Here is an 11,985-nt window from a genome sequence, read left to right on the forward strand (position 1 = left end):
GCTATAACTAGCAGTCCTTGCGTCATTTGTCGTTCGGTTACCTTTCTTGGGATCTTGCATTACATGCCTGAATGTTTCTAGATTCCGCGGCCATCCTAACAGCAGCTAGCCATAACGTCACATTTCAAAGCCAAATTTCAGGATGAAGTATATCACGAATCAGATCAATGAACAAATCAAGCTGGTAGTGGAAGGCTAAGCTGTTAAAAGGAAGGCCGGGAGACCATATTGACTCACTTGAGATCAGATTGAAGAAACTATCTTGTAACATCAGCCACAATGGAAGAGCAAGCCAAAGACACATCTGGCCCAGAGCCAATTGCAATCATTGGTATGGGATGTCGCTTTGCCGGCGAAGCGTCTTCTGTTGAAGGATTTTGGGACATGCTTCGCCTAGGTCGAAAGGAGCATGGGCGTGTTCCGTCTAGTCGTTATCAAGCCTCAGCCTGGGAACATCCCAGTCACGAGCGCAAAGGGGCTGTATGTTCACCATTCATGGCAATCAATTACTGCTGAAACTAACCACGGACTTATGATCTGTCATTAGATCAATCACGACAGTGGCTTCTTTCTAGCCGAGGATCCATCCCACTTCGATGCACCCTTCTTTTCCATCACGTCCAAGGAAGCTGCAGGCATGGATCCTGTTCAGCGCATCCTGCTCGAAGTGGCGTATGAAGCTTTTGAAAATGGTATTTAGATCCTTAAAAAAGCCTCAAGAAGTGATTAACTGAGATATGATCCTAGGAGGCGTGCCAATGGAATCACTACCCGGTAGTGCTACCGGTGTCTATAGCGGATGCATGACCAATGACTACGAGCTGCTGTCAACACGAGATATCATGGACATGCCACATAACTCGGCCACGGGTAATGGGAGAACTATGTTGGCTAACCGTCTTTCATGGTTCTTTGACCTTCGTGGGCCCAGCATCATGCTGGACACGGCCTGTTCGTCCAGCTTGACGGCGCTGCATCTGGCTACCCAGGCACTACGGGCAGGCGAATGTAGCCAGGTAAGCGAGCTGCTATATCAAATTGAAGATAGGAACTGATGATCGAAGGCACTGGTGACCGGAGCAAGCCTGATATTGCATCCGAATTTTACCCAGCGGCTGTCGTACATGCATATGCTCAGCGCCGATGGTATCAGTCACTCTTTTGATAGTAAAGCTAATGGGTATGGTAGGGGTGAGGGGTTCGGTGCAATCTTGCTGAAACCCTTGTCCAAGGCCATGGCAGACGGTGACGCGATAAGAGCAATCGTTCGTGCTACTGGCTCTAATCAGGATGGACGTACTCCAGGAATCACCATGCCGAATGCAACCGCCCAGGCTGATTTGATCAGATCAACCTATTCTCAAGCTCGATTATCGATGGGAGATACGTCTTATTTTGAAGCCCATGGAACTGGGATAGCAATTGGTGTTAGTATGAAGTTCAATGTTGTGAATCAAGGTACTAAAAGCGTCATTAGGATCCTACTGAATTATCTGCCATCGGAGCAAGCTTTGGTGCCGAACGAAAGCCAGGCGATGAGCCTGTTTACATCGGATCTGTCAAAAGCAACCTAGGACATACCGAGGGTGCTGCCGGCGTAGCCAGCATTATCAAGGTGGTTCTTTGCTTAGAAAAAGGGATGCTCGTTCCTAACGCAGGCTTCTCGAACTTGAACCCTAAGATCCGACTGGAGGAATGGGGCTTGCGCTTAAGCAACACCACCACACCGTGGCCACCTCATCTGCCGCAGCGTGCAAGCATCAACTCTTTTGGCTTCGGGGGTGCGAACGCTCATGCTATTCTTGAGAGCACAGCGCAGTATCTTGGTAAGACGCAAACTTCGTCCGACACCACAGAAGGGATAACCCAAGTCGTTGTGGTCTCTACGCATGATCAATCTGGGTTAGACCGTACGGCGGACAAGTGGAAGAAATTCCTTGATTCAACCGCATATGGCAAAAGAAAAGGCATTTCATTGCCAGATGTAGCACACACTATGGCTACACGGCGATCCCAGCTCCCGTTTCGCAGCTTCGCCGTAGTTGATTCGCTAGCAGAGCTACAAGATGTGATGGCCGCGGGCTTGCCTACTTTTCCTCGGGCAAGCCGTAAGAACCAGACGCACCTCGCGTTCGTTTTCACGGGCCAAGGTGCCCAATGGCCACGCATGGGCGTCCAGCTATTGACAAACCCTGTGTTTGCGGCCAGTATAAAACGCAGTCAGCAGGTGCTGCGGAGTTTTGACTGCCCGTGGGATTTGCTCGCGGAGATCCGTGCAGATGCAACTACTAGCCTCATTAACCGACCTGATCGCAGTCAGCCCTCTTGTTGTGCTTTACAGATCGCCTTGGTAGATATGCTTCGCAGCTGGGGAGTAGCTCCTAAGGCAGTGGTAGGCCATTCCAGTGGTGAAGTTGGTATGTCTCTCACTTTGTCCGATTACTCTCCACGAAATAACTGACCTGTGCTTTAGGTGCTGCCTATGCGGCCGGCTACTTGACTCATGAGGATGCCATTCGAGTGACGTATTTCCGCGGTGTGCTATCACAACGGATTGCTGAAAGTGGAAGCCGCGGTGGTATGCTCGCTGCCGGTATCTCTGCCGCTGATGCGCAGAGATATTTGCAGACCCTACCCTCAGAGTCCGTGGTAGTGGCTTGTGTAAACAGCCCATCGAGTGTCACTCTTTCCGGCAACATAGACGAAATAGACCTGCTTGAGGGGCGCCTGCAAGCAGATGGTCGTTTTGCGCGCAAGCTGCGCGTAGACACTGCATACCACTCACCGCATATGAGAGCGTTGGCTGATGACTATAAAGCGGCCATTGAATCTATTCAGCCAGTCGATAGGTACAATGGTTCCATAGCTATGTTCTCGTCTGTCACAAAAGAGCTCTTGCAGCCAGCAGATCTAGACGCGGCATACTGGGTGCGCAACCTGGTCAGCCCAGTTGAGTTTGCTGCGGCAGTCACCAAAGTTGTTACCATGGCCGAGGCCGGTAAAGGACGAGGGAGACGGCGAGTAGTTCCAGTCAAGTGGGCAGGCTTCTTGGAAATCGGACCACATGAAGCACTAAAAGGGCCTTTCAATCAGACACTGCAGGAAGCCAATGCTGATTTGGCTTCCATTCCTTACAGAAGTCTAGTGCTGCGCAAGCAGAACTCTCGGCAAACCGCCCTTCAAGCTGCCGGTCTCTTGTGGTGCTTGGGCTATGCGATCGACCTAGATACAGCAAACCAAAGCTTTCTGGACGGCATAAGGCCACAAGTGAGCCGAGACCTTCCATCTTACGCCTGGAACCATCGATCCAGCTTCTGGCATGAGCCATTGGAGTCAGCCCGGCTGCGACAGCGCACAGAACCCCGTCACGACCTCCTCGGTATGCCTTGGGACTACCAGAATGATCTGGAGCCGCGGTGGCGTAATTTCCTGCGGGTTTCGGAATTGCCTTGGCTTGCAGATCATGTGGTGGCTGGCTCTATAGTATATCCAGCAGCTGGCATAGTGTCCATGGTTGCAGAGGCAGCCCGTCAGCTTGCAGACACTACGAAGTGGTTAGAGGGGATTGAATTTTATGATCTTGACTTTTTCCGGGGAGTTGTAATTCCCCCAGACGAACGGGGCCTGGAAGTGGTTCTTCATGTGGCACCGCATCGCGGCATGAATGGATGGTATGAATTCGGCATTTTCTCCTTGCCTGAGAATTCATCCTGGGTCCAACATGCGAAAGGTACCTTTGCTCCACAGTATGCTGATGAAGATGGGGTGGGGTGTGCTGCAGACTGGCAGAGCACCGTACAACGAGTGCGACAGACGCAAGCTGTGGCAAAGAAGGCTGAGATCGAGGCCGTCTATGAATGGCTCTCAGAAACCGGGGGCGTCAGTCTGGGATCGACCTTCCGGTCTATAGCTGGCGTAGCCTTTGACTCAGGGTCTCGTCTGTACGTCACTGGAGTCGCACCAAATACCAAGCAGATGATGCCATATGAGCGTGAATCTCCATGCCTTATCCATCCCACCGCGCTGGATGCCCTCTTTCAGGCTGCCGTGTTGTCCTGCTCAGATGCCCTGACCAACCACAACGCCAATATTCCCGTGGGAGTAGAGCGTCTTTATCTCTCGACAGACTTCTCCTTGCAGGCTGGTGACCGATATGATGTGCATGTCGAGACACGATACGAGAATGGTGTGTCACTTTCGGAATCGATCGCATCCAACCCATCCTGGCAGCAGCCGGGAGTGGTTCTGCAAGGGGTGCGATTAGGTCGCGTGCCTAAGCGGTCCGGTAACTCGACCAAAGAGGAAATCCAGCAAAGCCGGTTCTCGACGCTTCAATGGGCTGAGCACGTAGATTCTTTCCGCGGTTCAGAAGTCCGTCTATCCGGTGGACTGAAGAGCTGGATTGGCCGGGTCTGCCACACTCATGGAGATGCTCGCGTCCTGGCGGTGACTACCAAAAGCACGGATCAGGTCTTAGAAGCTCTCGAGCCATATGCGCCAAAATGCAGTCATCGACCTCGACTACAGCAGCTCACCATCGTTCTATCTGACCCTGACATTGAGGGATCAACTGACCAGGTCAAGGCCATTCAGGAGTCTCTGGAAGGATGTCAGGTTCTGCCAGTTGCATCCCTGCAAGATCTAGACACGGAATTGCTGGGAGAAAGTGCCTATGATGCGGTCATTGTTGATCATCCTAATGTCTGGAAGGGTGATACTGCTAAATCCCTGCTCGACTCTCTCCTTCCTGTTACCGGGCCGGAATCTTGGATTGCCGCTCGAGCAACTGATGAAAAGCACGATGCAGTAATAGGCAATGCGGGCCATGCAGACTGGGAAGTGCAAAGCTTGATTGATGATACTGACTATCTTCTCCTTCGGCGTCAACATGCTTCGGTGAGGCTGGATCCTACAGTCTACATCTTGAGCAGCGCAGAAGATGAGTCGGTTGGCTCTCTTTTGCATGAACTGGATGGCGTCATGAGCAACCTCGGCTCTAAGATTGAGCTGGTAGATATCGATAAGGCTTCAGAGCTGAAAGATAAAACCATCATCTCACTGCTCGAGCTGCAGCGTCCGTGGACAATGAACTGGACGTCAAATGAGATTTCACGCTTTCGGTCCTTGTTGGAAGCGAAGTGTCTCCTCTGGGTGTCACAGTGCCCGGAGCACGAGGCGTCTGGCTATGCAGGCTTCGGGGCTACGACGGGACTTTTGCGCACCGTACGCAATGAAAACCCCCGTATCGTGCTGCCTCAATTACTTGTCTCTGAGAAGAACAAGGATCTTCACAGCCTGGCGCGCAGTATCGCACACGTGTTGCAGCTAACATTGCAGCCCCAATCACGGCCGCATGACTGGGAATTCTATGTGCAAGACAATCGTCTGCTTGTTCCGCGAGCCGTCGCGACTGCTCCAGTGGATGAATGCATGGATACGCTCTTACATGGACCGCGTCCTATCATGGCAGAGCTCGCACAGGACTCGAGACCGCTGCAATTCTGTAATAAGTCGCAGGATATCAGTGATTTCCAGTGGGAGCTGGACGACCGGTTGAATACAGCTTTAGCCGATGATCTAGTTGAGGTTCAACTACACAAGGTCTCCATCTGTGAGCCCACCGGCAAAGGTGGCATCTCCCCAGAGGCACGTACAGCGGCCATCGAAGCAGTCGGAGTGGTCCGCCAGGTTGGGGCATCTATCGGCTCAGCATTCCAAGTGGGAGATGAAGTCTTGTGTGCCATCCCCAGTGATGCGTGGTCCAGTGCTTTAGCCACCCATGTTCGCCTTCCAGCAAGTGCCATCTGGCATTCGCCATCACGTCAGGATCAGGCAAAGTCGGTTTCCATGCCAGTGGCGTTTGCAGCTGCCTATACCAGCCTGTTTGGCAGCTTCGGGGCTTCTGCTTCGTCGGTTCTCATAGTTGGTTCAATTAGCCAGACCTTGCGCGCCACAGTTGACTGTGCTCTGGCTGCTGGTATGCAGGTGTACGTGGCGGTCAATGGCGAGAATAGTCTCAATGAGATGCGCTCCAAGTTTTCTGGTTTGCATGAAAGAATTATTCCCATTCATAGGGAGCTTGATACAACCGTCAAACGTCTGACTGGGGGCAAGGGGGTAGAGCTCAGCGTTTGTTGCCTGGGAGGTTCTGTCAGTCGACTTGCGGCGCGTTGCTTGTCTTACAGCGGCAGGCTGGTGGATCTTAGCGAGGAGCTGAACCTAGCTGCTCTGCCTCAGACATTCGTTGACCGTGGATGCACTGTCAGCTCTGTAAGGTTATCGAGGATGCTCCGCGAAGCTCCCCGCCAGCTGCAGGCCAACTTCCATCGTGCAGTTGATCTTCTTGGATCAGACGCCCTCGCCAGGGTCCAATCTTATCCTTTCTTCCCGGTTTCCCAGATCGCAGATGCTGTTGCGCATGCGCGTGACAGCGGTACCCGTGTGGTTATCGATCTTCAGGCTCCAGGCAAGGTGCCAATTGTGCCAGCTCTCCCAGATCCTGCCCCTCTGCCTGCGGAAAATACCTACATTCTAGTCGGTGGACTGGGCACTCTCGGGATTGCAATAGCCAATACGCTTGTCAACTGCGGCGCCCGTCATCTTGTCTTCTTGAGCCGCTCTGGGGCTGTTCGGGAGACACAGCAGATTACACTGAAAGAGCTTCAAGACCGAGGTGTGCAAACCGATATCGTGCAATGCAACGCTGCCAGCAGGGATGAGGTGCAAGGTTTGTTGACCCGAGCTGAAGAATGTCACTGGCGCATCCGTGGTATCGTACAATGTGCAACTGTTCTCAAGGTGAGTCAGATCACGACAAACAATATTTCCTCAAAGCTAAATTTCATCTCTTACCAGGACGGTATGTTTGAGCACATGGATTTCGACGCGTGGAAGCATTCCACCGAGCCCAAGATCCAGGGGACATGGAACCTCCACGAGGCGTTCTCCTCCACCCCGCTAGACTTCTTCGTGACACTGTCATCCATAGCCAGTATAACCGGAAACATGGGCCAGGCCAACTACGCAGCCGGAAACGGGTACATGGACGCGCTGATGACCTGGCGACGCAAGCACCATCTACCAGGACACAGCATCAACATCGGCTTAGTCCCAGACGCCAGCGGACTGGGCGACGTAGCCGAAACACCCGAGCAGCGACGCCAGCGATACCGACACCTAGAGGGTACCGAGATTCTGCAACATGAGGTGCAAACTCTGCTTCGCGTGATCGTCCAGAAAATCACCCCAGTCCCGGCACAGGTCATCGCCGGGCTAACAGACACGCTACCGCGCACCGACGGGGCAGCTTCGTGGCAATTCGATCGCAAATTCGATCACCGCATTCAAGTTGTTGCTGATGAGGAGGCAGGAACTGGTGTGGTCAAGACCAGCATGTTGTTGAAGAAGGCGGAGTCGATGGATGAGGCGGTGCGCGTCGTGAATCAGGCACTGCAGGAGTATTTGGCCAGGGCGATGGCGTCGTCGGCGGAGGCTATCGATTTGGAGTTGCCTTTTTCGGCATTGGGTGGTGAGTATCATACCTTGATGATATATTTCGTTATAGGCTTTTACTGACGGTAGGGGTTTTAGTTGACTCGCTTAAGGCCGCGGAGGTGCAGAACTGGGTTAGTCGTGAAATGGGCGCGGAGTTGTCCTCGTTTGAATTTATTGGGGCACAGCCGGTGAGGGTGTTGGCGGAGAAGATTGCCACGTTGAGTTCGTTTGTTACTGTTACGTAGGTTATGTAGAATGGCTTTTTGTTCGATATTGAAGTTGCAGAAGGCTAGATAGGATAGAATGTCAACAAATGATTGCTATAAAACACCACAATAAACCCAAATGCTGATTGCCACTACTATATATATGTCCAAGTCTATCGAAGCAAATCCATTCAAACGGTACATCATCTAATTATCCCCCAACAACATCCTCGCAAACTGCGTAGCCGCGGCCCTGCGCTTATTTGCAATATCCAAGAACACATCCCTAGGCCCGATACCTCCCACGATGATCTCGTCCTTGCCTTCCACTAGGTCCTGGAATGCCTCATCCGTGAATTTCTCCAGGGGCATACCGACTTTACGCCCTTCTTCACCCATGAAATCGTGGAGTTCGGCTGCAGAGATATTTAGTCAAACAAACATATATCTTTGGACGAATAGATGAAGAAGACAGTAGAAGTACTACTATGAAATGGATATGGACAAACTCACATTGCACCGCCGGCGGCGACACCTCAATAACCTTCACTTCAGTCTTGCGCAGTTGATCCCGCAGACAGATAATGAAGGCGCCCAGGGCGGCCTTGGAGGAAGAGTATGCGGGCATCCAGGTTGCAGGGACGATGGCGATGTTGGATGTGGTGCTATACATGATGATTATTGATCAGTATATACTGTCCTCTCTGATAGTATATGTTTGTAGATTGTGGAAGGGCACGCACTATATCAAGCTTGTTTCTCCCCTTTTCCTGGTAAGATACGGCAAAAACGCATGCGTCAGCGCAACATAGCTGGTAAAGTTTACGTGCATTTGCTTGTAGAAGCTGGATAGGTCGAATTTCTCGGGGTCGGTCATGTCGGTGGGGAGCATGATGCCGGCGTTGAGGAAGATGCTGTCGATTGTGGGGGATTTGGTCATTATTCTGTTGAAGATGGGTTGATTAGTAGTCATTCTTATATATAAACGTGGTTTATATATAGAAGGTACATACTCAGCAGCAAATCCAGGAATCTTATCCAAATCACCGATATCAAACTGCACCGCATTGGCCTTGTCTTCGCCGTGCTCTTGCACGAACTCATCAAGGCGCTCTTTGCGTCTTCCGACGACTGTGACTTTGGCTCCGGATTGCACGAGGCGTGATGCCAGAGCTCGTCCGATGCCGGCGGTGGCGCCGATGATGAGGATGTGCTTGTATGGGAAGGACATTGTGCTTTGGAGTGGATTGAATCGAGTTGAGTTGGGTTTGTATCGGAGATCTTGAACTGAGATCACTAGTGCTTGGATTGAGTAGTAGATTCTGAACTGCATCATCATAACTTATATACTTCAGTAGATCGAGTAGTAGTGATTAGTAGAACCGGACAGCGGAGTTGGTGGGCCGAAGCTTGATCTCCGGGGATTCAGATTAGAGTGTATGTGTGGCTGTCGGGTTCCGGACTTAAAGCCGGGATGGACGGACTTCGTCGGATTTCTGGATAGCCTCATCTGGAGTGGTCGGAGATCGAGTATTAATTTGACTGATGACGGAGATATAGGACTCTACGGATTTATACTATTATTCTAGTTTGCGCATGTTGTGCGCAAGATGTGATCACTGCTACTGTCAACACCATTAATTTGTATACAGAACTGCAGTTATACTTCAAGTAGCCCTACGCCGAGACTCAGTTATAGGATGTTCATCCCAGCACACTCTACACTACTAAAGTCCTCTGCTTCACTAGAGTCTTTATAGAATGGTCAATCTCACACAACTACTAACACAGCACATTAACCCAGTAGCCAAACCCCCCTTCTAAGAAACAGTAGCCATCACGTGGCGTAGTGCCAGCTGCGTGAATAAAATATCCACTGATGTCCCAGAAGAGGCAACGCGTCTCGCTTGTCAACGCGTTGTATACAACAGGTAGTGAGGGCCTTATCTTTCTCGCACAAACACAGCACCTTCTACCTCTTCATCATCATCTTCTTCTACAAGGTGAAATCCCGAATCATCTCATCTTTCATCTCGTTTCTCATCTCGCTTCTCGCATACACTTCCATCATAATCTATCTCCCTACCCATCATTGGCATACAGATAGTCAATCATCATGGATAGTGCATTCCCTCAACGTCCCTCCTTCGTGAAATACGGCCCATACACCTACGATGACTATGGAGTCACCGTAGCCAGCATTCCCAGAGCCTCATCGTTGATCTTGGACACGCTGTTCCCCGTGAAACCGGTCACTGCACCCAGCAGACGGCCTGTGAAGCGTTGGATAGCTGCCCAGCTTCAGCATTTCGGCATCCCCTATGAGCCTTCTAATACTGTTGCTCAGCTGTTGGCTCTGCTTGAGAAAGAATACAGAGACGGACACGTAAACACTCCACTTCATCTTCATCCTCAATCTTAGAAATCAAAAGCTGACCAAAGACGAATCAGTGCAAATATGACTCGCCTTCGGTCCTCCTCCTCGAGAAAACCCTGTACGACATGTACCAAGCCGTGCAGGAGGACTATCAGCAGCAAAAGGCTGACTGGCGGGTGAAGAAGTTCGCTCGTCAGGTCACCCCCTCCGACGAAGCTCTGTTCGACCCTTCTCTCTTCATGGCCAAGTACTTCCTCGACAAGGAAGACGGTGTGCCCGACAAGAGCAAGCAGTCAAAGGCCATTGTCCTGCACAACGTGTACAACCAGCAGTTTGTGAGCATTGCTCTTTCCATTTCCGGTCTGAGCTTCCAGATCAGTCACCCAGCCACCGTCATCGGATGGGCTGACTCCTTCGAAGAAGGCTTGGATGCAGGTTTCGCCAGTCTGGCAGACAACCACATCAAGGAATATGTGCCGACCTTCGAAGCGAACTTTGACCACCGCCGCTTCCTGAAGAAGTACTTCCTCTCACTTGACTACCCCTTTGAGATGGGTGTCCCCGCTCACGACAGAACCCTGGAGCCCGTGCAGCTCATGCCACAGCTGTATTTCGACGTGCGTGAGAAACTCAGAAAAGCCGTGGCCAATATCAACGGTCTCTTGATCGCCACTACCCCGGGCCGCGGCGGTACCTGGACACTTCTGACCTGGAGCGAGCACGCCGAGAAACTCACCGGAGTAGTCGCCAAGATCCACGCCGCCGGTATGAACGAGAAGTTGTACGACGATACTATCATCGCTCAGGTGTGGCAGACCAAGCTCAGTCGCCACAACCTGTTCAAGCAGCTCGTGAACCCCAATAACATCACACCATTGAGATTGGGCAACCTCCAAGGCCAATATGTCATCCGCTGCAACGTCATCGACCCCTGGGGCTACGAGGACTTCTCCCTCGACATCAACGCACCCCGTCGCAACGATCCCGCCGCGCGCGCCACCTTCTCTCTCGGAAAACTGCAGGGAGCTATGATCCTCGCTCTGGACTGCGACAAAGTCGACCAGATGCGCAAAATGCTGGACAAGAAAGGTCTTACTCAGCATGACACTCCCGAGTCCGATGATGACGATAATTGGGAGAAGGTTCCACGCCTGACCGTCCACCGATTCAGAAACGACAATGTCAAGTGGCGCGTCTACCTCCAGTACGCCGGTACCTGCAACGGCCTGAACCAGGTCGACGAACACAACGAGCAGGTCGGATACATTGACTTCAACGTCGACCCTGAGCGAAGCGACGACGATGAGAAAGCCGTGGGGTATGGTCTTGCCTACGGACGCGGTTATATCGTCGGACCGAATTATATGACTTCGCGCAGGAGCGAGAAGGGTGAGATGCTCCCCATCGAGGTCTTCAAGTGGACTGGCGAAACCGTGAGAGTGGCGGCCCCTTGGAATGCGTTCAACTTCTGGGGTGGATTTGAGGCTCGTTTCAGAGTTTGTGAGAGAGCTATGACTATGACCAAGGGGTATGAGCTTTAGCTGCCTCTTTCTTTCTCTCACGGTGATTGTGATGATGTGAGATCTCTCTTACCTTGTTTTCTGATTTTGTGCGTTTAATCTGTTTTCGCTTTTTTCCTGTATTTCCCCGTTTGTTTGTTCTTTCATTGTGTATTCAAGTGTTTTTTCCCTGTTCCTTTTAATGTTTGTGTGTCTGTTCTGCTTTTATTATAAAAAGTCGCGGAAAAGATAAAAAAAAAGTGAGCTGATGGATGGCGTCGGCGGTGTTTGGGTCTTGTTTCTTTCTTTTCATTTTTCATGTGCGAGTATACCCCGGGATGGAGTTACTTCTTTTTTTTCTTTTTCTTTTTAACGAATGTACGAGCCATGATGAAAAGCCTCGGTGTTG

General features: G+C 51.4%; 3 protein-coding genes across 3 annotated transcripts; 2 read left to right on the top strand and 1 right to left on the bottom strand.

Annotated features, from left to right (window-relative positions):
• Positions 1–279: 279 nt before the first annotated feature.
• AtWU_06733 (type I polyketide synthase) lies at positions 280–7,739 on the top strand (the record flags this gene model as incomplete). The annotated part of the gene is made up of 8 exons (XM_035501842.1): positions 280–480; positions 548–692; positions 748–1,016; positions 1,065–1,427; positions 1,478–2,417; positions 2,474–6,798; positions 6,856–7,528; positions 7,591–7,739. The coding sequence occupies 8 exons, from the start codon at positions 280–282 to the stop codon at positions 7,737–7,739; spliced, it is 7,065 nt and encodes a 2,354-aa protein (XP_035357735.1).
• A 168-nt stretch (positions 7,740–7,907) lies between these two features.
• Positions 7,908–8,931, bottom strand: AtWU_06734 (oxidoreductase, short-chain dehydrogenase/reductase family; the record flags this gene model as incomplete). Its single annotated transcript, XM_035501843.1, has 4 exons — positions 7,908–8,116; positions 8,214–8,365; positions 8,444–8,644; positions 8,714–8,931. 4 exons carry the CDS (start codon positions 8,929–8,931, stop codon positions 7,908–7,910), a joined length of 780 nt encoding a protein of 259 aa, XP_035357736.1.
• An 885-nt stretch (positions 8,932–9,816) lies between these two features.
• AtWU_06735 (mediator complex subunit 13 N-terminal family protein) lies at positions 9,817–11,618 on the top strand (the record flags this gene model as incomplete). The annotated part of the gene is made up of 2 exons (XM_035501844.1): positions 9,817–10,086; positions 10,152–11,618. The coding sequence occupies 2 exons, from the start codon at positions 9,817–9,819 to the stop codon at positions 11,616–11,618; spliced, it is 1,737 nt and encodes a 578-aa protein (XP_035357737.1).
• Positions 11,619–11,985: the final 367 nt, after the last annotated feature.

This window comes from Aspergillus tubingensis, assembly GCF_013340325.1.
Source record: "Aspergillus tubingensis WU-2223L DNA, scaffold_8, whole genome shotgun sequence".
NCBI classification, from domain to species: domain Eukaryota; kingdom Fungi; phylum Ascomycota; class Eurotiomycetes; order Eurotiales; family Aspergillaceae; genus Aspergillus; species Aspergillus tubingensis.